Below are 25,448 nucleotides of genomic sequence, written 5' to 3'. Positions count from 1 at the left end.
AAGGCAAGTTCAGGCTCTGTAGTTGGGAGAGCATTCTAACAACATCGGCAGCTTACTGTTGAAATAGACTACATGGTGAGGTAAGGAGCTCCCCCTCAATCAGTGACTTGCCCAAACACCAAAAGCTAGTTAGATTTGGGTCAGGATGCTCACCCAGAGGGCCTGACTGCAAAGAGGGTGCCCTTTTTACTACCCAGAGGCCTGTGGCTGCCATATATAAAACACCACAGAATTCTAAGCCTAGGCTTAGTCCTGAGCTAATGGAGGTGACAGACTTGCTGAATGTTTTACGTCTTGATTCCAAAATAGTGAACAAACAGTGAGCCATGACATCAGGCTTTTCCTTTTATTAGGTCTTAGAAGACTCAGAGGTCCTGGGAACATCATCTGCAACCTCACTGAAGAATGTGGTAAGAAAAATATGTGTGTGTTGGGTGGGTGTGCATCGCTGAGGTTGCTGCTTGCTCGTAGAGGGCTCAGAAGCGCTTCTGGAGGGCAGTCTGGATGTTCTTCAGCAGACCCCACTTAGCTCGGTTCTTCCCACGCCCATCTGGGGTTACTACCTGCAATGAGAAGCAAAGAGCCATGACACCAGCCACAGGGAAAATAGTAGCTTCCAGGAGCTCGGCCAGTACCACGTACCAGACCCTCACACATTATCTCATTAACTCCTCATGATGGCCACATGAAGCAGGTGCCGCTGACCCCCTTGTATGAATGAGGACACTGAGGCTTAGGAGGACCAGGTAGCTTTTCATTTTTCTAAAGTCATACTCCTAATATGTGGCGAGACTGGGATTTTGGAGACCGGTTTCTACTTCCTTTAAGGCACTGCATTTAACTGAGTGCTGTGACTTCAGGTGGGCTTCTTCATAGAGCAGTCCTCCAAAGTGTCCCCTCAGTCCCTGAAAATTCCTTCTGTCATAGCTGTTATAATTTGTAAATTCCATTAATTCAGACTCTTAACAGACTGAACGACTTGACTGTGTTGTAGAGGTGATGATAAGTCTTTCACCTCTGTAACCCCAACACTGGTTAAGGTAAAGAGAAGGTTCTCAGAGAAGTGGATGAAAGGTGAATAGAACCACAATTTGTAAATCTGCCAATTGCCTCTCTCTGATGCTTTACACTGTCTTTGATTGCCATGAACTGTCAGAGCTATCTGGAAAGAGCAGACTGTGCTGGGCAAGTGTCCTACAGATCTAACCAACTCAGCCTACAGTGGCTCTCCCTGCTTTACCTTGAAGGTGCTGGGTTTCTCCAGGCTTTTGGTCTGGCAGCATTCCTGTTCCTTCCCAGTACACATTTACTGTAGAGGCATTTAGGAAGTGAGGCTGAGATCCAGGGATGAGGGATAACCCACTGGATCAGTGGGCTCTATCTAGATAGATCAGGACTCACAGGGCAGATGGGGTAGGGATACAGTTTGGGTGGTGAAGAGTGGTGTTTGTACAATGTCCCTATATGCAAAGCTTTTAACTTTTTATATTTGCATTCAAAAGGAAAGGGCAAAAAAAGAAATGGACAGTTATTATCATTATGCCGTTTACTTTTACCAAATTTTTTTAATTTTAAAGAAAACAGGGCTTCATACAAGGTAAAGATCATATTACATGCATAACACTAGGTTGCCCATCGCTGGATAAAGATGGAGATAATGCAGAGAGACAGCTTTGGTAAAGATAGTGGATATAGTGTAAGATATACACATCAAACTATCAGGGGTGATAATGAAGGGATAACAGGGTTGTGGTGGGGTTGGGAATTGACTCATGAAACATAGGGGATTTGAATTCTGCTATAAAGTAGTCAGGGTCTCCAGAGAGAAAGATCATGTGTGGCGTGTGAGTGGGGCAGTGAGGATTGGGGCATGTTTATGAACGAATGGATCAGATGAAACAGGACAAAAGAAATAGAGAGCAGACCTTGAGATACTAAAGAATTTGAAATGGCAGTTGACATCCTCCTCCCTGCCCAAATGCTCGGATGGTTTTCCAAATGAATTCTAACAGACTTTTAGGGAAGAGTTGTTAAGAAAACAGGAAAAGAGCAAAAGTTGCCTACCGCGTTTTATAAGCTAATAAACTATTGTTTCTGAAGCCAGATAAAAACAATATAAGCAAAATATTATAGGTCCAGTTCACTTATGACCATAGGTACAATAATTCAAAATAAAATATGAGCTAACTAAAACCAAATATGTTAAATAATCACATCATGATCACACAGGGTTTATTCTATGAACGCAAGTCAAGCTTAACACCGGAGAATCAGTGTAATTCATTTCATTAAGGCCTAAAGGAGAAGAGTCATATGATTGTCTCAAACAATACAAAAAAGGCATAAGATTGTACAGCTCTCAGAAATTTAGAAGTAGAAAGAAATTTCCTTAATGAGAATTATACTACCAAAGCTAAGTACAAAATCATCGCAGTTCAATGGAGAAGCATTAAGATCAGGAATAAGACAATGATACCAAGTATTTCATTTTGTATTTTCTGTAGGACTCATGCCCCTAGCCAAAAGTATAGGGAAAGAAAAGGCATAGATGTTCAAGGATTGTAAGATAAAGCTATAACTATCATTATTCATAAATGATAGGTCATAGCCTAGAAAAATAAGCAAAATCAGCTGATAAACTCTCAGAATAATAAAGAAGTTTATCAAGATTGCTGGAATCTGGGACACCTGGGCAGCTTAGTCAATTAAGCATCTGCTTTTGGCCTGGCTCATGATCCCAGGGTCTTGGAATAGAGTCCCACATCAGTCTCCCTGTCAGTGGGAAGACTGCTTCTCCTTCTCCCTCTGCCCCTGACCCCTCATGCTCTCTTTCTCACTCATTCTATCTCTATCTCAAATAAACAAATAAAATCTTTTTAAAAAGATTGCTGGAATCAAGATTAATGCCTAAACACCAGTAGTTTTTATTTTAAACCAGCAATACATTAGAAAATATAATCAAATATAAGATAATATTCATAATATCTACAAAAGTCTGCAAAATATTTAGTTTAACCAGGAACATATAATACCTCTATGAGAAGAATTTAAAAGCCCAAGTGAAGCACATTGAAGATGATTTGAATAAATGTCAGACCTATTACAAAAATATCAAATGACTCCAAATTAATTTAGAGATTCAATGCCTTCTTAATCAAATTCTGTTCTGGATATTCGTCTTTTTTTTCTTTTTTTTTTTTTCAGGAATTCAATTTACTTACTCCAAAATTTATATGAAGGAACAAATTTTTATGATTATTTAAACAAACCTTAAGAAAGAAGGGTAATGGGCAGACTTACCTTAGCAGTTCATCAAGTCAGAGCACAAAGCTGAGGTTAAACAATAAACCAGTGTGGTATTGATATAGAAACAGACAAATATACCTATAGGAGGCTGTAGAGAGTTCAGAGACAGACCCCTACATATATGTCACTTTAATGTAAGATGGTAGTGATACCTTTACCATATACGAATGAAGAAGATATTGCTTGGTGGATGCTATTGGGAAAAGTGGCTCACTAAATGGTCAAAAGTAGTGCATCCCTATGCAGTACTACACGGATGAGCTCTGGATGGATGAAAGCTCTAAATTTGCCAGGTAAAACTGAAGTTAATAAAGGAATTATGTGGGAGATTATCTTTGTGATCTAAGCCTATGGAAGGACTTTCTTAAACAAAACTTCAAAAGGTCAAACCAGAAGGAAAAATAATTGATGAGTTTGATCATATCAAAATGGAAATTTTCTGCTGTTTCATGAAATACACTGTGAGCAAAGTTAATAGACAAATGTCAGAATGGAGAAGATATTAACAATGTCTAAAACCATTATCTGGACTATATCGGGACACCCTGCAAATCACCTAGAAAATGAAAAATGCAATAGAAAAATGGGCAAAGGATATTTTTCAGGCTATTTAGAGAAGAGGAAATCCTGAAAACTAACAAGTATATGAAATGAAATTTCAAACAATAAGGAGACAGCACTTTGTACCTATTGGATTAGCAAAATAATAGAAAGCTGGATCGTGCCCACAATGAATTTGGGCCCTAGGTTATGAGGGTCCTTGTTCATTCCATATGGACCCATACATGCATCTACTGACATCAAGTATGCACGTACTCTACAACCCAGCAATTTCACTCATAGTATATATCTGATAAGGGCTGAATTGTGTCCTCCCAAAATTTATACCTCGAAGCCCTATCCCTAGTACTTCAGCATGTGCCTATACAGTTGATCTTTGAACTATGCAGAGGTTAAGGGTGGTGACCCCCTGCACAGTTGAAAATCCATGTATAACTTTTTAGTGCCCCAAAACTTAACTACTAGTAGCCTACTGCTGACCAGAAGCCTTACTGATAACATAAAAGTTCAACTGACACATATTTTTAATATTTATTATATACTATATTCTTATAATAAAGATAGAGCAAGGAAATGTTATTAAGACATCATAAGGAAGTGAAAATACGTCCTGCACAGTAAAAAATCAGTGTATAAGTGGACCCACACAGTTCAAACCTGTGTTGTGTAAGGGTAAACAGTATTTGGAGGGAGGACCTTTATTTATTTATTTATTTGTTTATTTATTTATTATGTTGTGTTAGTCATCATACAGCACATCATTTGTTTTTGATGTAGAGAGGACCTTTAAAGAAGAGATTAAGTTGGGCGGTTGCTGCTGCGGGGCTGCGTAGGCGATTCTGTCCTATGATGAATCCATACACCATTAAGAAACAGCTTCTGCATCAGTTTGTACATAAACCACTTTTCCCACTGCCTGCAACCTTATGTAACACAGTGAGACACATGTTTATTCAAACACAAGATACTCCAAATCCCAACAGTTTAAAGTTTATCCCAGGAAAACCAGTTCTTGAGACAAGGACCATGGATTTTCCCACACAAGCTGCAGCATTTCGCTCCCCTCTGGCTAGGCAGTTATTTAGAATTGAAGGAGTAAAAAGTGTCTTTTTTGGACCAGATTTCATCACTGTCACAAAGGAAAGTGAAGAGTTAGACTGGAATTTACTGAAACCAGATATTTATGCAACAATCATGGATTTCTTTGCTTCTGGCTTACCCTTAGTTACTGAGGAAACATCTTCAGGAGAAGCAGGATCTGAAGAAGATGATGAAGTTGTGGCAATGATTAAGGAATTGTTAGATACTAGAATATGGCCAACTGTGCAGGAAGACGGAGGAGATGTGATCTATAAAGGCTTTGAAGATGGCATCGTACAGCTCAAACTCCAAGGTTCTTGTACCAGCTGCCCCAGTTCAATCATTACTCTTAAAAATGGAATTCAGAACATGCTGCAGTTTTATATTCCGGAAGTAGAGGGTGTAGAACAGGTTATGGATGATGAATCAGATGAAAAAGAAGCTAACTCACCTTAAAATAATTAGCATTTTCTTTGGGCCCAGCAGTTGGACTTATTGATAATTATACGAAACTTTTATTATTAATCTGCTAAGGAACTTGAGGATTAATAAAATGTGCCCTTTTTCCGGAAAAAAAAAAAAAAAAAGAAGAGATTAAGTTGAAATGGGGTCATTAGGGAGGGCCCTGATCCTTATAAAAGGACTGGTGTCCTTATAAAAGTAGGAGATTTGGATACACAGAGATCTGCTAGAGGTGTTCTACACAGAGAAAAGGCCATGTGAGGACACAGGAAAAAGACAGGTGTCTGCAAGCCAAGGAGAGAGGTCTCTGAGAAAACCAGACCGGCCAACAATATGATTTGGAATTTCTGGCTTCCAGAACTGTGAGAAAATACATTTCTGTTGTTTAAGCCAACCAAATTTGTAGCATTCTGGTATGGCAGCTCTAGCCAACAAATACAATGTTCCAGAGAATTTCTCACACCTCCATCCTGCCCACAAAGTGTTGGGGAAAAGGCTCTTCACTGCAGCACTATAGGAGGTCACCTGAGTGTCCATCCTGACAGAGTGGACAGGAATGTGGTGCCCAAAGAAGACAGCATCAGGAATATGGGGCTGAGTGTGCATAACGACAGGGCTAGAGTATAAAAACCCAGTGTTCATGGATAAGAGGTAAGAAACAAAGTAAGCTTTGTGGCCCAATACTGTTTGTGCAAATTACCAACACATTCAAAAGAGTACACACCATGTAAGAACTGATAAAAGCAACAAGATCCACATAAACAGTTTTGGAATGGATGTCTGGGAAGGAATGGCCATAAAAAGGAATACATACAGAGACAAGAAAAGGGCCTTGCATAAACCAATGTTGAAAATGGATCATGAACTGAAGTGTATGATTAACTGAACCTGCTGTGTATGAGGTTAAAAATAATAGGTCTGGCTTGACCTAAATTATTCTCACTCCAGGGCTCAAGTCTATCTGCTGAGCAAGTAGGGAGAGACTAATAGGGTTCTATTTGCATGAAGATTGAGGAGCTCATGGCAAAGAACCAATTCTAAGGAGATAGAGTGCAAGCCCATTTTTATTTCATTTCAGGGCAGGAAGCCACTATGAGTATGTGTATGGTGTGTGGTAGGTTTTGGGCAGTTATTTCTGAGAGTGGGATAGTGTTGATCCCTTTGACTGGCCTGCAACCCCACCTCCTGAAGATGCCGCTATCAGCCTAGACAGAAGGTCTGATGTAGGTACTGAGGTAAAACCACAAAGTAAGATCCCCAGAAGGCTGGGCAGCCTGGCTCTGTGCTTGGAGTTCCAGCCTGGGCAGGAAGGGAGCAGCACTGTACCAACTTGTAGCAGCTGGCAGGGCTCCTGAGCACATGGGAGACACACCAGGGGTGGCTCCCAGTACAGATGGAGAAGGAATTTGAGAGGATGACTGGGGGCAAGGGTGGGAGCATTTCCTAAAGAGCTATCAGGAAAGCCCCTGAACAGTAGCAGTTTGTGACAATTGTTGGGCCTGAATTTTTACTTCCAACTTTGATATAACAGGGGACATCTGGTTTACAGACTGTGACAGACAGAGTAATGGTCCCCAAAGATGCCCACATCATGATCGCGGGAACCTGGGAACATGTTATGTTGCACAGCAAAGGGGAATTAAGTTTCCTCGTCAGCTGGTTTTAAGACAGAGAATATACTGAATCATCAAGTGGTTCCAGTGTAATTATGAGTTCTTCGAGTTGGGAGAGAGGGGCAGAAGAGAGCCAGGGAGTGTGAGAAGGTATGAGAAGTGTGTGTGTGTGAGAAGGACTCAGCCTGATGTTTCCAGTTTGGAAAATGCAGAAAGGGGCCATGAGCCCAGGAATGTGGGCCGCTGCTAGCAGCTGGAAAACGCAAGAGAATAGACTTCCAGAGTCTCCAGAAGAAACACAGCCTTGCTCACAGCTTGATTTTACTCAGTGATACCCATTTTTGAGCTCCGTTCTCCAATATAAGATAATAGGTAAATATGCATAGTTTAAGATGCTGATTTGTTACGGTGGTAATAGGAAACCAATGCATAGATGGAAAGTTCGATTTGTCATGGGAAGTCTTCCTGGAAGTTAGCAGAGATTTGAAGTCAGAGGGAGACATAGTAAAGAGGCTCTTTTCAGAAATGAAATGGGGTTGGTGGTCAGGAGGGACCCTGGGGACCAGAGGAAGAGCAGGAGGAGAAACAGGCTAAAAGATACATGACTTGTCTAAAAAACACATTTCTCCATTCCTTCAAAACTATCAGTTAGGCTCTTGGATGTTAGAGGTAGAGGGCTGTGTGCCAAGAGGAGTGAGAAAGATCAGCAGGACACCTGCCATCCTGGGGCTTATAGCCTAGTGGAGTTGAGGCTAGGCACACCAGGACAGGCAATGCCCAATCTCGCCTCTCAAAAAAAAAAAAAAAAAAAAAAAAAAAAAAAGTCCCATTCTCACTGTTGTTGGCTTGGACAACAACATTCTCCCAGCATGGGATGCCTTGTCCCCAGGGTGGGGCCCCCCTAGCCCAGACTTAGCTGAATCTGACTGTGGAGCAGAGGACAAAGAACTCCAGCTTGGATGAAACCTAGGTTCCCATTCAACTCCTCCTTCAATTTACATGAGGGCAGACACTTTCCTTCCTGAGACTCAGTTTCCTTATCTGTAAAATAGAGGCAATAACTCCCCACCCCCAGTGGTTGGTAGATCAGTGATAATAGACAGGGTCTGACATCGAGTCAGCCTTCAATAAATGGGACCTTTAAAAAGCATTCAAGTTAATTTTCATGCTTCATGTATTATACTTCCAATAAAATCCCTTAAAATCAGCAAGTCACAGACTATGAAAATCAAATATGAAAGGTGTTATTTCACTTCCTTTTCAAAAGTACAGATGATGGAAATATTGTATTTTGGATAAGAAATGATTCGGCTACCTCATTACAGCATTTTAAATGAAACCTTTCAGGAATACCTGCATAGAACCAGTGCCAAAGGAAAAGTATTTCGATTTTATAGGAAAGAACTGAAGTCATTACTTTTATGAAGCTTTATAAATGTCATTCAAACACACCATCTTATTTTCATTTGCTATTGAAGCCTTTACTTATGCAAATCATGACAAATGTTAAGGAAGCCAGTGTTTCCCCTAGAATGCTAATATAATCACAAAGAGGGAGGAAGAATTACTTCTGAAGGAAAAATCTATATTGCAGCTTTGCGAGTCAGATAAAAATGAAGCTTCCAGAAAACCTCATTAATTAGTGCTCTGCTCATTTAGAAATTGTGTTAAAAAGCAAAGAAACTGGAATGAGTTTCTTTCCCATATAGGGAGTACAAATTAATCGCATAAACACAATTTTAGGGGGAATGTTATTTCTTGACTGATTGCATAAAACACTTAGCTTTCAGGCTTCTTATGGTACTTTGTAATTATTAATTTTATTTCTTCACTCTTTAATTTAGACATTCATTCATATATTCATTTGTTTGGTCATATTTTCAGTCATGTATTCATTCAATAACCATTAAGAACCTGCGATACGCACAGTGCTGTGGTAAGCATTGTGGGAGAAAGAGAGATGAGTTAGACATGAAGTTTATTTTCAGGGTTTGGAGCTCAAGATGAAGGACAAAACATCTACCTAAAAAGGGCCAACACATTTCAGTCTCTCAACCCCTGTCCTTGACCCTAGCATGGAAAAATGACAGGAGATACAGGGGAAAAAAAAATTGTAACAGCATTGAGTGCCCTTCATGGGCAAGACATTTTTGAGGTATTCCTAAAATATTAGACAGCGGTGGGAATTAGAGGAAGGAAAAATCCATAGTCCAAAGGACATACTGCAAATTATGGTAGCAGCTATGGGTGTTCCATGCTTGGGAGAGAAGGGTGGCAACAAATATTGGGCTCTGAGGCACCTGCCTGACAGGGGATCTGGTGGGGGTAGAGCAAGAGGAGCAGCAAGCATGACTGACTTTCTCATCCCACTTCCTTCCCAGGGGAGTGTCTGACCTCTGTGGGAGCAGGAAGGAGTGCACGAGAGTACTGACCCCAGAGTCAGTCCGGAGGGACTAGAGAGCCTCCACCTTCAGCAGATTTACTACTGGTATACTGGCCAACAGCATAATCCTGCCCCTCCCCCTGCGTCCCCAACCAATCAGATTGAGGTAGCAACCAATCAGATTCTCTATTGCAAACATTGGACCCGAGACAAAGGAAGCATTGCTAGTCAGATTGTGTTGGTCACACACAATCTGGGCCGAGACAATTGGGCCAGAAGTTGGGCCGAGACAATTCAAAACTACAAGCAAGCTGAATTTAGGGGAGGAGATACTACAAACTAGCTGAAAGTGGTACAGATTCAGACAGAAGCAGACATAGAAGGGTGGGCAGAGGGAGGACAGACAGAGACAGAGAGACAGAGAGAGGAAGGGAGAGGAACAAGCAATCAGTTCCTTGTCAGGTCCCGTGGGGATCAGATGTATGTCCTGGCTGGAAGTGGTCTCATGAGACTCCACTCTGTACCATAATTTCCCTTGTCAAATGCTGAAATGAATGGACTATCTTTCCTCTAAAGAATCCCTGATTAAGCCATACTAATCTTATCCCAAAGAACATCATCATGGTTATACAGTAAGATAGCTCTGGGAAGTCTTGATATTTTTCTTCCTTTTCTTCTTTGAGTATCAGTAAAATTATACTCATGAATGTATATCCCCTGGGGATATAAAGAAGAGTCAGCCTTACATCACAAAGAAGATAGGAATAATCCTGTCCCTTCCTTTTGGGAGACCATGCTCAGTGGCTATTCCTTGACTTTCAGATAAACAGTAAATAAAAATTTTTACTATAGCTATGTCCAGAATATTGCATGAGACACATTTATACTAAAATTATTTTTTGTATGCGTCCTGTATTTATGTTTGTTGAATTTGGTACTGTACAATTGCTCTGAGTCACCCCCAGGGCTAATAATGAGCTCTTTTTTTGTCCTTCTTATGCCACAATTATCTGTTTAATAGACCTTGAGGTCCTTGAAGGCAAGGATTATATCTTACTTTCTTCTGAATCTCTACATCCTAAAAGACCGCCTGGCCCAAATGTTTTTTTAATCTAACTGAACTAACAATTTTCAGGCCTCATTTGCCAAGTTGGTTGAGGCCAGCAGCCTTCTCTTTCACCTGAGTTAACAAGTTTTCTGGGATTAGAGGGGGAAGCCACACAGTAGGTTCTGTGATCTTGTGATCATCCTAACAGAGCTGCATCAGAGCTGGTAAAGATAGTGTGTCTTAGAAAAAATGTGCACAGTACCTTGCAGATGTCACTCCATTGCCCAGGACCATTGTCATTGATGGCTCTAACTTTAAACAGATACTCAGTGTTGGGGGTCAAGTTGTGCAGCTCCAGACTCTGCTGCATTATATCCCGAATTTGCCCACAAAGCTCTGTCCGCACATTATTAGGAGGAGTAGTAATGAGTTCATAAAATTCCATCTCAAAGGAGTCCACGTCTTCTGTTGGGCATGTCCAGTAAACCTACGAAACAATGAACATGTGTGTGTGATACTAATATACACCATTCAGCTTTCTTTCCCATAAAGATTTGTGTCATTAACTATCAGTGAGATGAGTTCAAGCTGACCCCATCTCCTCCAGCTGCTGAGGGTTTTGGCCTAGCTATGTGCAACAGTCTTGAAAGGCTGCTTGATAGGGCCTGACCTGAAGCTTGTGATGTATTTAAAGAACAGAAGAATGCTCCTCTGGGTTCTGTTACCATCAGTCAAATGGCGATGACCACTGGTCTCCTGACACAGCTAAGTAAGGTAGCTCCCATTTATTGAACACCTTCTATACATCAGATTCTGTGTCTGACATTGCCTAACTCACCTAGTCTTCACAACATCCTGGAAGGGAGATTTTATTATCCCACTTCACAATTGAGGCTCAGGAAGGTTACATTTAGCAAATTCTAATAGAACCACAGACTACTAGAAGATGAAAAATATATCTATTCCATCCCTCTGTTTTACCCACAAGGAAGTAGAGTACCAGAGAGGTGAAAAGACTTACCCAAGTCATGAAGAATATATGTTCACACTCAAAACATGAAATATCAATGTTTGCAAAGGGATATACTAACAACTAGCAGTTTGTGCCTGGCATATAAATATTTTATACTGCTTCTATTTCTAAATAGATATTGCATTCTTTAAGTTTTAATAAATTCAAATGTTATGTTTATAAAATTAATTTATAATTACTCATAAGTGCATAGATTTTTATGACTATATATAGTTATTTTTTATATTTATACTTTCAAAATCTTTTATAAATTTATATAATTCATCAATAAAAATTAACTTTTTTCCTGATTACCAAAACTAACATACTCATTGTAAAAGACTTGGAAAATACAGAAAAAATATAAAGGATGAAAATAAATATCACTTATAATTCTAAAGTTCAGTTAATAATTAATTTCTTTCCAATTTTGAAACATACACACAGAGATACATATAGTTTGGATTATATTGCTTTGATTCCTACTTTCTTTCACTTTTTATATTTTACATATTTCCCTATCTTATGAAAAACTTTAAAAAGCACCAGTTTAATAACTATCCCGTAAGTGATTTAATCCTTCTAAAGTTGAACATTTAGGTGGTTTCTAACTTTACACTCTAATAAATAATAATGCAGTGAAGACTTTTAGGGCATGAATCTTCATCTGAAATTTTAATCATTTCTCTGGGAACGATTTCTAGAAATAAGATTGAGTTTTTAGAAAAAAAAAAAAACTCCTTAGGATTTTTCAGATGCATATTGACAAGTTATAAGACAAACTTTGAGAATGTTTTTATGCCAAAAGCCTAAAGAGGACTCTCAACCATCATTTGTGAGAGAAGTCAACACAGATTTCATCTGGGCATTACTGAGCACTATGGTTCCCCTGTAAACTCCATTCTACAATCCTAATGGGGATCAATGGTATCTTCACATCAAATACCACTATTTGGCAGTAGGTTTAGGTGTCCTCCCTTGACAGACAGTGTCTTGACTAGGTTTTCCTGTGTAGGTCCCTTTCTTGGGCTTATCCAGGGACCACTAACTGGTGATGTGGTATGACGACAGTTTTCCAAGCCCAAGTATGGAGCTACCATCACCAGTTCTTCCTTTCCAGAGCAAGAAACTGCCAATCTCCTAAAGAGTCTAGGATGCAGGGAGAGACCTAAGGCCATCACTGAGCTAGTGTCACACACACTTCAGGCTTTGCTGATCTAGGATCATTTGGAAATGAAGGTTCACCTGCTCAGTTACGGGCATCTCTTCTGTGAAGGGCAGATATACTTTGCTGTGTCTGAGAGCCTGTGGGAAGGTATATTCTACTTTGCAACGTAAGGTCATTCTTGCTGGCAATTATAGACTCTAAGACATAGATTATGATGTCTCAGGAGAATAGCAAAGTAAATCTTGGTCAGCGTTTGGCTTTCATTTTCTTGTTTTTAGACCTTTGATATTAAAGTGTGGTTTGCAGACTGGCAGCAATGGCAACACCTGGAAGGTTGTTAGAAACACAAAATCTCAGGGCCCTCTGAGACCCATTGAAACAGAATCTGCATTTTAACAAGACCTCCAGGGGCACATTAATGTTTGAGAATCAATGGTTTCGACTTCAAGGATGCTCAAAGGTTTTGGGAGTGTTCTCAGATTATGGGGGCAAAATATGGGTTCTGCCACATGAAAGCAGGCCATAGGCTGGCCTGGGAGATTTTCCTTTAGGGAACCCTAAGAGAGGCAAGGTTTGCTCTAATAAAGTATCTAATTGCAAGTTAATCTGTTTCTCAACCTGAATCTTAATAACACATTCTATAAACAGTTCAATTTAGGTTCAACTGGATTTGAAAGGAATGTGTTTTTTGTTTGTTTTGTTTTTATAAAGATTTTATTTATTTATTTGACAGGCAGAAATCACAAGTAGGCAGAGAGGCAGACGGGAGGCCAGGGGGAGGCAGGCTCCATGCTGAGCAGAGAGCCCAATGCGGGGCTTGATCCCAGGACCCTGAGATCTTGACCTGAGTGGAAGACAGAGGCTTTAACCCACTGAGCCATCCAGGCAACCCTTGAAAGGAATGTTAAGGGAAAGGTCATTTGTCCATGTTAGGCCAAGAGAGTCAAGGTGGAGTCATGCTCCCTGAAGTCAGATGACAGCAGTTGTAGGGCTCTGTGAGAGATTCACACCCCCGAAATCTGAATCTCAGGTATAAGAATCGGAATTCTATTGGGACTTACCCTTCCATTCTTTCTGAACCATGGAGAGTATGGAGCCTTTCTTTAGGAAAGGTAGTAATTTGGAGGAATCACAGATGATAGATAATGGAGCCTGTATTTCTAATTTGATTTTCTGCGTTCTCTCTACTATTACAGGATTTCCCCTGGGAAATATAACACCCTCCAAGCAGTTTCTTCAAATTACTTTGGTTCCCAAATTGGGTTACCCTTGATATGGGGTTGGAGCTTTCAGATGTATTATTGACTATGAATTAAATACATTGTTTGGTTTAAGCTAATCTTGAGGTATTTAAGATTTTAGGAACTTATCCCTTTCAGTGGGTTCACCATGAAGAATCCAGAGGAACAGATTAGAGTGACCGGACCCTAGAGATCAAGGAGGTAAGTGCATCCTTTCCTGACTACCCACCTCTACTCTGTACCTCACATTCCCCTGCCTTCCCCATGGGACCAGAGCCTTTCTTACCTTGGCAGCTCTAGGATACACCAGAGTCTGGTAGATTACAATTGGGCCTGGGGTCTTCACAGTACCATCATTGAATGAGTACCAGTTGTGGAAGCTGCTGCTATTCTGCACAGACTGGTTGTCTGCCCCTGCACTCCAGTAGGTATAGAGGCCATCTGTGGGTTTAGCGGGTGCTGCAGACTGGGCTCTCCCATAGGCTTCCAGACCCATCTTGGCCTTCTCACCGTTGGTGACATTGAAGGACAACAAGGAGGAGCTTCGTTGGTATATCTGCTGGTTGCCGAAGCTGTGAGTGCTGAAAGTGACCTTCCTGGCAATCATCATTTCTGAGTGCATGGGATAGGGGGAGGGCAGGGAGTCCCCTGAGGAGCATACCTTCTTGGGTCCTGTGGGGAAGAGCTCGTGAATGGCACTGGAGAGCTCAGCAAAGTCCAAGGGCATGCAGTTCAAGGAGTGTAGCCGGAGCTGTGGGTCAGGCCTGTAGGTGCTCTGGATGCCATCTTCAATCTGGTCCACCAGAATTTTGGCCGACTGCAGGAACGCCACCTGGCCTGTCTCTTTTAGGGCTTCCTTAGAATAGGCAATCAGGCCATCCATTTCACTCACTTTCATGGTTGTTACATATACATATTTTTCAATCTCCTTCTGCCTGGACACCTCCAGATTCTCTATCTGCTCCATGATAGACTTCTCCTTCTCCTGTAGAATGCTGCGCAGCTTGAGAAATCCATTTCGGATCTCTTTTCGCTTCATCTCCTTGTCGGCCTTAAAGCTGTTTTTTAAAATGTTGAACTCCATTAGGTCATTATCAATCTCATAGCGGACTGTAAAACAACCAGGTTAGTTACTTTGGTTAAAATTTTCCTCTCCCCAGATGTCAAAGCCAGTAGAAGACTAGAGCGAATTCCCTTGGACCCCATGGAAGCAGGCAGAGAGGGAGGGAAGGCACTTATAGTTGAACTGAAATAGGCTAGAACAGGTTTATGAGGTGCATCTGGCCTCCCTCAGGAATCCCCTCTTGGCCTCCTTGTCTAATGCTTCCCTCAGGAATAACAGCCTTTCTTTCCTGGCACAGTTAGAGCTATAGTAGTCTCTGTAGCCCTGGGTCGAAACTGACAATTCAAGGCCATCCTTGATATGAGTTTTTACCAGACTTCACTTATCAGCATGTGGGACTTCAGAAGAGGTGATGTCACAAAGTGACTAGTTTTCTGTGTGTGAAAGAACTAAATTTTTGATGACTTCTTCTAAATGCTGCCTTGCCTCATTCACCAAAAACCTAGCCCTAGACAACAATAGGAAATCAGGGGGGCTCTCTATCTTGCCTTCCCCCTATTTTCTTCCAAGAAAGAGTCCACTGTTGCACTTCAAGGAGAACCCCAATTTCTCCTGTATCCTCTTATGTGGTTTTTGGATTATAAATTCACTCAGTCATTCAACAAACATTTACTAAACACCTCTTAGAGGTCATATGCCTTCCAAAGTACTAGGGATACATATATGAATATGAGAGGGCACCGATGCTCAAGGCACTCATAAATTCAATAATACTATAGTATAGAGGATTCTCTGAAAGAAAGTATGTAGCGCATCTCTGTGAAATGAGCGCCTGTTTTGGCTTTACAGGGATTTAGGCATCAGGCAGTGACAACTATGTGAAGATGTGTCAACCTTCTGTGGCCTAGTCTAAAGGTAAGATCCTCCCCTGAATGGTCAACTTTGTAGTGAATTGATGGGCTATAATTCTCACCAAATTTTACTCAGGAGTAGGGTGCCCCAGAATTTTTGTACTTGTTCTTAACATAGTCCTTGGTACACAGTAAGCTAGACCTCTCTCAGTGGTAGCCACTGTAATAATAATGTGCATTTGAGTAAGAGAAATCCAGGAGTCCTGCTGGACCATGAGAACAGGGACTGTGGCTGTCTTGGTTATCACTATGACTAAGGGGTATAGAAGGGCTTGGGAGGTATTTATTGAGTGAAAGCCTGTCTGCCCTATTTTCTAACATCTTTGGGGTACATGACACTCTCTGGCCGCTTTTGTGAAGCTGCTGTTTCCTCTGCCCACCTCCTCCCTCATACTGGCTCAGAAGCAGTGCAGATGGGGGCTGAACAGGAAACAATCAGGGTGATTGCAGAGGTGCTGAGAAGTGCTCCCTGCTCTCCCCAACTCAAACCCTACTGTGGCTTACAGCAGTTGAAATTCCACATTATTCATGAATTTCTTTGACTATTCAATAAATACTATCCTATTTACTATTCAGTAGTTACTCACTGACTGCCAAAGACACCTGCATAGGGAATTCCTTGCTTTATTAGGGATTAAGTTTATGTAAAGTCCTGAGAGGTAGGATAAAAATTCCTTAGATGAGGAGGAAAGAGGCAGCACCAGGAGAAAAGAAAGAGGAGGCCAGAAGCACCCTTCCTCCGGTCTTATAAATATGGCAGCTTTGCAAGAGCTGGTCTTAGATCACAGTTAAATCAACATCTTTTTCAGGCAGTACACTTAAAAGTAGCTATTGCTCATTAAACATTTATTATGGACCAGATCTATATGATACACATATTATGGGTCACATCCCTGTATTATCATATACAACACTTATCTTCCGATGAGGAAGATATTGTTCCCATTTACAGATGAGAAAACTAAGGTTCAGAGAGATTAAGTTTTGGTTCAGTGTCACAAAGCAAGTAAATGGGAGAAACCAAGGCCTGTCTCTAATTCTATTTGTCTGACTCCAAAGTCTATGTTCTTAGTTGCTCCAACAGTGGTTTTCAGCCCTCTGTGAGCGTCAGAATCTTCTTAGGAAACTTTAAAGAAAACTCTATTCTTGGCCTCACTTGCTGAGATTCTGAATTGGCCTGAGTCAGGGCTCAGGAATCCAGAAAAGGCAGTTTGTAGCTGCATTTAGAATCTAGTCCAAGGGATCTTCTGAGGATATTTTTTAAAAATGCAGATTCCCATGAAATTGCTATGGGTGCAGTGTGATGCTGCATGCCTAACAGGCTCCTGGGTGATCCCACTGTTGCTGGTCCTTGTTATCAAGGCTCCCCAGAGGGTTCCCATGTGCAGCTGGGGTCAACACCACAGATATAATCAATTGGCCCAAACTTGATCTTCCCTCCAGGGCCCAGAGTTTCTCAATGTATTGTCAGGTCATCTGCTTTTGAATTACCTGAAGATCTGTAAAAAATGCAGATTTATGGCACCTTCCCCAACAGTGAATTCAGTTCTTAAGAGCAAGTTTGAACCCTGGTTAAAAAAACTGGGGGGGAGGTGGTAGTTTCTTTAGCAAAGATGGACAGGGCTAAATTCTTTACCTACGTATAAATGGATAAATAGATAAATAGATCCCTGTCCCCTTCCAATTGCTGGGCTCCCTGGAATTTGTACTGGTATCCCCTTACATTGAATTGAATTCCATTGTCTGACTTTTAGGTGCCTTGGACTCAGAAAACTATCTTGGGTTTCTCCTGTGTTAAAAACCTAGGCTTCCTGTGGTTACAGCAGACAGTAGGCAGCAGCCCCTTCCCTATGCTGAGGCCCTAGAGAATGCAGCTATGCCCAGGCAGTGAGTCTACCTTAAGAAAACCCAGGGGCTACCCATTTGCTTGGCATTGTGGCTCCCATAGAATTTCTTTAATATAAACACTTCCCTGGTGGTGGTTCTAAGACAGACTAAATATCAATTGATAAACAATAGTTCCTAGAAGAAGCAACTGAGTAATGGAGGTATTCCTGAAATATGCATGCTAGTGAGATTTCTTTTTTTTTTTTTTAAAGATTTTATTTATTTATTTTATTTATTTATTTGACAGAGAGAGAGATCACAAGTAGGCAGAGAGGCAGTCCGAGAGAGAGGAGGAAGCCGACAGGTGATCCCTGGGCCTGGGACCCTGGGACCCTGGGACCATGACCTGAGCCGAAGGCAGAGGCTTTAACCCACTGAGCCACCCAGGTGCCTGCTAGTGAGACTTCAACATTGACTTAATTCTTTCCTTCTGCAAATTGGGAAAATACCAAAGACATCCAACTCTAGTGACAAAACACTTTAGATACTAGATACTCGTATCACAGATACTAGAAGATCAAATTTATCACTTTCCAAAGGAGGAACTGAGGTCCAAGGTCATGAAGATTATAATCAAGATTATAGAATCTTTCTGTGCTAATTATGTGGCAGATACTTTTTTGCATGCTACACATAAGTAACCCATTTGGTCCTCACTACCACCCAAAGGAATTACTATTACTATGCCTGTTTTACAGATGAGAAAAACCAAGGCACAGGTTGGTTCAGAGGCTGCTGGTGGTTGCCAGGTGTGCACACTAGGCCAGTGCCTTGCAGCCTAGAAAAGTGTTTCTCAGTGCTTGGGCTGCCCCACTAGATGGGGAAGACTCCCCAGGCTTCCCAGAGCCCTTTTACCCAAGAGTTCCTGAACTAGGAGTTACTGTGCAGGAGAGGGAAGGGGACCAGTACCTGCTTTGAACTTGGCGATGGCGCTGAAGAGTGCAGCGGCCCTCTCGGAGCAGGCATCAATGAGGCTGATGGTGTCATGGCCATTGTGGAAAGCTGTCTTGCAGAAGTTGCAGAGCAGCTCGTTGTCGTGGCGGCAGTACTCAATGATGCGGCTGGACGGGTGGTGGATACAGATCTTCTCGTCCTGGTCCTCAGTGCTGGTGTCGACAAAGATGTGGTCCTGCATGGCCACATCTGAGTGGAAGGTCTTGAGGCAGTCGTTACACAGGTTGAGCCGACAGGTGATGCAGCGCTTGTAGGCGATGCGCCGGTTGCGGCAGACCTGGCAGACGATGGGCCCAGAGGAGCGGTCGAAGCGCCACTTGAGGTAGCCATGCTGCTGCATGTAGCGCTTGGTGAGGCGCCCGCGCAGGTAGTTCTCAGGCAGCTGCATCTTGTGGCTGTAGGGCATGCAGTGCGAGCGGTTGCACACAGGGCAGATGAGGATGAAGAAGTTCTCGGTGACCTCGGCGTGCTTTTGCAGCTGTCGGAGGCACTTCTCACACAGGCTATGGTTGCAGGGCAGCATGAACGAGTGCAGGCGCAGCCGGCTGCACATGGGGCATGAGAGATGTTCCACCAGGTTGCTGTTTGGGGGCGTTGTTTTCACTTCGTCCACCTGGGTGTCGCTGCTCCCGATGCGCAGTGCAGTCTTGGAGCTGGAAGGAGAGGCAGATGTGGGGAGGGCTTTAGGAGGCAGGCTCCAGAGCTCACCCCGTTTCCTGCCCCTAAAAGAACTGGGATGGGGGGTGGATCACTGTGAGGCAGGCCAGTGTGAAGGCGGGGAGCATGGGCTCCAGGCCAGGGCTCCATGCCAGGGCTCCCCAGTTCTAAACCTGCCCAGGCTATTCTTTTAGCTTGGTAACCTCAGGTCAGTTAATTAACCCCTCTCTGCCTTTTTCCTCGCTATAAAATTAGTAGTCACATTATAGAGTTTCTGGAGGGGATCAAAATTACATTTAATACCCACAAAGCTTGAAAGCAGCCCCTGGAACAGAGTAGGTAGAAGACAACCGCACATTGTGATTTTTGAGCAGGAGAAAACAGAAGAGACTGGCCTGGCAGTGCTAGCGGGGCCTTGGGGTTGGGGTGATGTTGGCTGAGTGATATGCCCATTGGTAATATCACAGAATAACAACACCCCACAAAGCCATTCTGAAACTGTGATGGAGCAAAGCAGAAGACTGCTTCATCCTGTTTGAGTGCTGGCAAAACAAGAATATTGTCCAGGCCACAAAAATGACCAAACCTGGCCTATCCTTTTTGGTGGGAGGGTGCTGCTTTTTCACCAGTTGCAATGTTAGGCAGCCTGTCTACCTCCCATCTTGCAGACAAGATTTTTATCCAGATATCCACTAGGAGCTCTACCCCCACTTCCTCATCTAAAACGAGGCTAAATCCCATAATAACTTGCTGAGGTCTTCATACTGAGACATTTCCCTCTTAACCGTGGTGTATGTTCTCACTTGCAGCAATGACTCAGTAAATCCAATCTTGTCTGCCTACAGCTGTGTTCTTGGTGAGGGTTGCTTGGCAGGCACTGACATCATCATTATTTTTTTGTGTTAAAATGGATGGGTAAAGTGTCCTTCCCAGGACACCAGGAGTTCTGTCCTGGAGCCAAGCCTCAAACCCGTGTGTTCCAATCAGCAGACTGATAGGTAAGGCTCTAGGGGCGGATTGGTCCTGGTGGAGTGCAGCCTTTAGAGCTGCACTTTCGAGATGAGTTTCTTTCCCTCTCCCATTCTCAGTTTCCTCCTCCGTTATCTAGAGCCCAAAGCTCACAATCCTACATCCTTCATGAGAATTTTACAAAGTCTCTATGAGGTAATCCGTAATAAAGTGCTTAACTGCTGGTACCTAGTAAGGACTCTATGGATGTAGCCACTTCAATCACTCCCTTCTGGTACTATCCACTAACGTTCGCAGTGGAGGACAACCATGGTCAAGTCCAGGAGAAGTGTGCTCTTTTACTGTTGTGTGTGTGACTGTGTGTGTGTTGATTCTTTGTCTAATAGCTGAGGCTGATTTTATATATTCTAAGAACCATGGATGAAGTACAAGCATACTTATAAAATTCAAGTGCGTGTTCTAAGAGGCTATAATCAGGGCAAAAGCAGTTTCTGAAAATAAGTAAGTTGGCTGTGAGGATGGAAATGGAAGCAGATACACAATTTGTGACTATTCCTGTCTCTTCTCTTCTGTTCACATTAGTGATATTTGGGTTTTGATCTTGACATTGTGGATGCATTATTCTCTGCTTCTGGCTTCTTGCAGTCCCTGTATGCCCCTATCTACTTTCCCATCCCTTAGCCAGGAACCTATATCTTAGAGCCCAGGTAGTCAAAGTTGTTACCCAAGCATACTGGAGGGGACTGGCCCTGTGGTGACAGAGAGTGCCTCTTGTGGACACTCAGGCTCCTTTGGAAGCTCATCTCTTAGGGATTTGGATGCTGGGTCCTAGGCCTGCTGTTCTCAATGTCCTTAGCTCCATTCCCTCTCTGCTTTCTCAGTCTCGTGCTGGGCCCTGTATGGACTCACTGGAGGTACAGTAAGTCGTACACATGGTAGCTGGATGACCTTCTCTAGTTCAAGAAGGTGGGACTCTGAGAATCATGGTGTAATATCAAGGGAGACGGCATGAGAAATCAGGAAGAAGGAGGGAGGGAGGGTGATGGTGGGGGAAGAGAGAGAGACCAGGGCTGAGAAACAGGTAGCCCAGGGATCTGGGGTGGAGATGAAAAAGGAAGTAAGAAAGAAATGAGAAAGTCAGAAAGAGTTGCACGAGACATGAGTGGGACTGAATGAGCAAGGTGCTGAGCAGGAAATGGCAATGAGGAACAGGGAGGCAGTGATTCAGAAACCAGGAGAGAGGGCAGTTGGAAGATAAACCTCAGTGTACCCACAGCCCACCTCCTGACACTTGCAGTAGCATCTCTGACCATCCTCTGAAAGCCTCAGGCTTGGTCCTGGGCACTCAGTGCCCATGGTTCCATGCCCAGCTAGCCACCAAACCCAGCAGCCTTGCCTTCTTGCCAAGATATCGGGTCTCTCCTATTTTGTACAGCCCCCTCCTTCCAATTTAGGCCTATTCCTCTAGTACCTGAGAGCCACCTGGGTCACCTGGTAGGTCTCCCAGCTTCCCTCCTATTCCCTCCAGGCCATCTGTTCTTTAGTATCACCTGGAAGCTTTTAAAATTCTGATGCTCAGGTGATACCCCAGACCAGGTGATACCCTGAAGTCAGGACCCTTATAAAGATCCCCAGGGGATTCTAATGTGAAGCAAAGTTTGGGAGCTACTGACCTAAGGCATCTTCCCAAAGCACAAAACTCATCCCTCCTCTGTTGAAATGTGGTCAGTGACCCTCCATTGCTGATATGCAGATGGGGCTGTTGAGTCAAGAGAGAGGAGTGTGGATGCTGCTTTCTGCACCTGAGAACTTTTGGACTTGTATCCAAGACCCCTGGGTTCTCTACTCATGCATAGACCACGAGAGATCCATGAATGGAGAGTAACATTTGTTAAGCATCTATCAAGTGCTGAACTGCAAAATGGATCCTATTTTTCCTCTTGAATTCACTGAATCTTTGCTCATAGAATTGTTTTTCCAGCTTTGAAAAGCTTTAAATCTGCCTTTCATTTTCTGCCTCTCTAATGCTGCCATCTTATAGTTCTGATCTTTGATCATTTCTCATCTAAGAAGTCTGCCTTTGCTACTCCAGACTCCCCTCAAATGTGACATAAAAGGACCGCCTCCATCAGAACAAGAGGAGGACATGCAGTACTTGACACAGAAGGTTAATGCCCCATGCAAGTAACTGAGACCCCAAGCTGCATGATTTCCAGATAGAAAGAGAAGCCTGGCAGGAGTTGATGGCCATCTGGGGTACCTATAAGGACATAAGGGTCAAAAGTGGCCTGTGGAAGTTGTTAACTTTTCCAATAAGTGTTAAGGTATCAAAAGTTCAAAGGAGGGAGGAAAAGGACAACTTATATTTCTATATCACATAATATATGACAAAGCACATGCATTAATCCCCATACCCACCAAATCACGGCAGACGCTATACTCTCCACTTTGCAGTACAGCATTTTTAAGGTAAGACACAGAGTCTGGGTTCAAAATCAAGCTGCATCTTACTAGTTAGGTGATCCTGGGCAACTTAACCTTTCAAAGGCTCAGTTTCCTCACTGGCGTGGTGGGTGTGGGGTGAAGGTTGTCTGGGGTCACACGTGCAGTGCCTGGCAGGTGGCTTATGCACTAAGTATCCGGTCCTCCTATCTAGAGCAGGTGAGAGAGCGCAGTGCTCGTTACATGATGGGTGGGAAGTGGATTTGGAACTCCGGGCTAGATGTGGCTATTGGCTGTTTAGGACACGCTTGATTGCTACAAAATTCTTGAACTCCTTTGTTCGGATAGAGAAATGGTGGGGTAGGGGGCCTTGGGAGCCCTCGGTGGCTGAGGGCACCCCAGGGCTCTGGGCACTCACGAGGTGCGGATGCTGCGGAGGCGGCCCTTGTGGAATGTGATGGTGGCATTGCGGCAGCAGCGGCTCTCGTAGTAGTAGCACTGGAGGTTGCTGCTGGCCGTGCAGCAGCACTTGCAGTTGGGGTCATTGGCCCAGGAGCAACAGCACCAGTGGCAGTTGGGGCTCTCGGAGCAGGTGCAGTGGCAGCACTGGCAGTTGCGCTCGTCCTTGTAAGGGCAGGGGAAGCAGGTGCAGTTCCGCTCTGAGGTGAAGAGGAACTTGCAGCACAGACAGGAGCATAATCGAGGACAACATCTCTGCCATGTACAACATGGAGAGCAAACACACATGGCAGTCTCCATGGCACCTACATGATTGCCACCAGCTGTCTAGAGCTCTTGATACCTTCTCTCTCAGAATCTTGTGGTCTCCTAGGGAGGGAGTGCCTCCTTCCCCCAATGAGGCCCTCAGCTTAGAGGTTGCAAGAGGTTGGCTGTTATGTGGGCTTCACAGGTGGCATCCCTACTAGGAAGCTCCTGAGCTGACATTGACATATATCAGCCTGAGGCCATTTGCTTATGTCACAATCCCTGTCTCCCCACCATGTCTCACCATGCTGGGTGGGTGAGATGTGCGGGGTAGTGGCATGGGGTGGGGAGCTGATGGACACTCCATGCGTCCATAGGATCAGCTCCAGAGGAGGGTAAATGCAAAGAGTATCCTGGAGGTTTAGTTTTCACTTATTACCTTTTGGGTTATGGGGTGGATTTCAGAAGCTATTTCTCGTTGATGATGCTTTCCCTGCAGCTTGAGCTAGGTGACTTCAGGGTATGTCTTCATGGGCTGAAAGAACTGGGTATGATTAATTGGAAGTAGACAGACCTGATGTTCCTCTCCTTGGGCCTTTTCTGCATTCACTGAACACTTTATGTGATGAACAAAGCACAATGTTTACAAATCACGGCAATACTACATTTAGGGGAATCTCCATTTGGAGAAAGAATTAAAGGGAAAAAAGATAGGAGTTCACTAAGGCACATCCTTCAGTAGTTATTGAGTTTGTCCATTGCTGCATAGCCACTGCTGATTTTTATGAGGCTTCATGCATATGTCACTCTGAATATGTCTTGGCTTTTCTGTAGCATCGTGGGGTTTGGCTGAGGCTCAAGCTCAATTTTCTTACTCCCTCCCCACTCCATGCACCTGATGGTCTCTTATCAAGAGGCTGGAACTCAGGGACACCTGGGTGGCTCAGTCATCAGCATCTGCCTTTGGCTCAGGGAATGATCCCAGGTTCCTGAGATCCAGCCCCACTTTGAGCTCCCTGCTCAGTGGGAAGACTGCTTCTCCCTTTCCCACTCCCCCTACTTGTATTCCCTCTCTCACTGTCTCTCTCTGTCAAATAAATAAATAAAATCTTAAAAAAAAAAAAGACGCTGGAATTCCACATGAGAATCTTTAACTCTTCTTTTAAGTATATACTCAGTATTTCTAGAAATGACCTTCTATTTTAGGGGAAAATTTTGCTTTCCATTTTATGTATCTTGCAAAGATGAAAAGAAATTTCATGGTCATACTACCTTATGGTATAAACACTGTCTTATTATTTTTCCAAAAAGAAGCAGAAGTGAGAGCTGAATTTGGCTGTAGGAGTTTATTGCATAATTTATTATCTCTCCCTGTGATTATCACCTTTATATTAGGAAAGAACATTCACTGAGTGCTAACTGTGCCAGCCACATATTGATTTTAGATGCCTACAAATGAAAATTCTGGATCATAGGATATGTGTTTTATTATTTTTTTGATAGATTACCACTAAATTGGTTACCTAAACGAATATGCCAGTTTATACTGACACCAATGATGTATGGGAGACACTTTTCCCTCACATTTTCCCAAACTGAATTTTATCAATATTCCTCTCTATCCTCCAGGCACAGAGGTTTGAGTTTCACTCCTGAATTGATAGTACATTTTAATCATTGGTCTTTGCAAGGATCCTTCTTATTTTAGTTTTTTTTTTTTTTTAAGATTATATTTATTTATTTGCCAGAGAGAGAAAGAGAGAGAAGCAGGCTCCTTGCTCAGGATCTGGGACTCAACCCCAGAACCCTGGTATCATGACCTGAGCCAAAGACAGATGCTTAACTGACTCAGCCACCCAAGTGCCCTTAATTGTTTGTTTGTTAATTTTAAAAATTTTATTGAGATAAAATTCACTTATCATTAAAATCACCATTTTTTTAAAATCACCATTTTAAAGTGAACAATTCAATGGTTTTTAGTATATT

At 42.9% G+C, this 25,448-nt stretch overlaps 2 protein-coding genes and 1 long non-coding RNA gene across 5 annotated transcripts in view; 2 read left to right on the top strand and 1 right to left on the bottom strand.

Moving 5' to 3' along the window:
• Positions 1–338: 338 nt before the first annotated feature.
• On the bottom strand, positions 339–23,666 carry TRIM42 (tripartite motif containing 42). Its single transcript, XM_059162791.1, has 5 exons — positions 23,176–23,666; positions 18,645–19,342; positions 14,161–14,984; positions 10,716–10,940; positions 339–563 (listed from the first exon to the last, which is right to left on the bottom strand). The coding sequence occupies exons 1-5, from the start codon at positions 23,514–23,516 to the stop codon at positions 477–479; spliced, it is 2,175 nt and encodes a 724-aa protein (XP_059018774.1). The 5' UTR covers positions 23,517–23,666; the 3' UTR covers positions 339–476.
• Positions 352–25,448, top strand: part of LOC131824600 (uncharacterized) — a 101,297-nt gene continuing 76,200 nt past the window's right edge. For all 3 annotated transcript variants that reach the window (XR_009350911.1, XR_009350912.1, XR_009350910.1), the window contains exons 1-3: positions 352–410; positions 14,013–14,075; positions 15,787–15,852. This is a non-coding gene — a long non-coding RNA (uncharacterized LOC131824600). The remainder of the gene's footprint in view (positions 411–14,012; positions 14,076–15,786; positions 15,853–25,448) is intronic.
• LOC131824599 (NFU1 iron-sulfur cluster scaffold homolog, mitochondrial) lies at positions 4,679–5,537 on the top strand. The gene has a single exon (XM_059162792.1). It carries the CDS (start codon positions 4,714–4,716, stop codon positions 5,401–5,403), a length of 690 nt encoding a protein of 229 aa, XP_059018775.1. The 5' UTR covers positions 4,679–4,713; the 3' UTR covers positions 5,404–5,537.

This window comes from Mustela lutreola, chromosome 2, assembly GCF_030435805.1.
Source record: "Mustela lutreola isolate mMusLut2 chromosome 2, mMusLut2.pri, whole genome shotgun sequence".
NCBI lineage: Eukaryota > Metazoa > Chordata > Mammalia > Carnivora > Mustelidae > Mustela > Mustela lutreola.
Note: the sequence above shows the minus strand (reverse complement) of the source record. Positions and strands in the feature narration are given on the sequence as shown.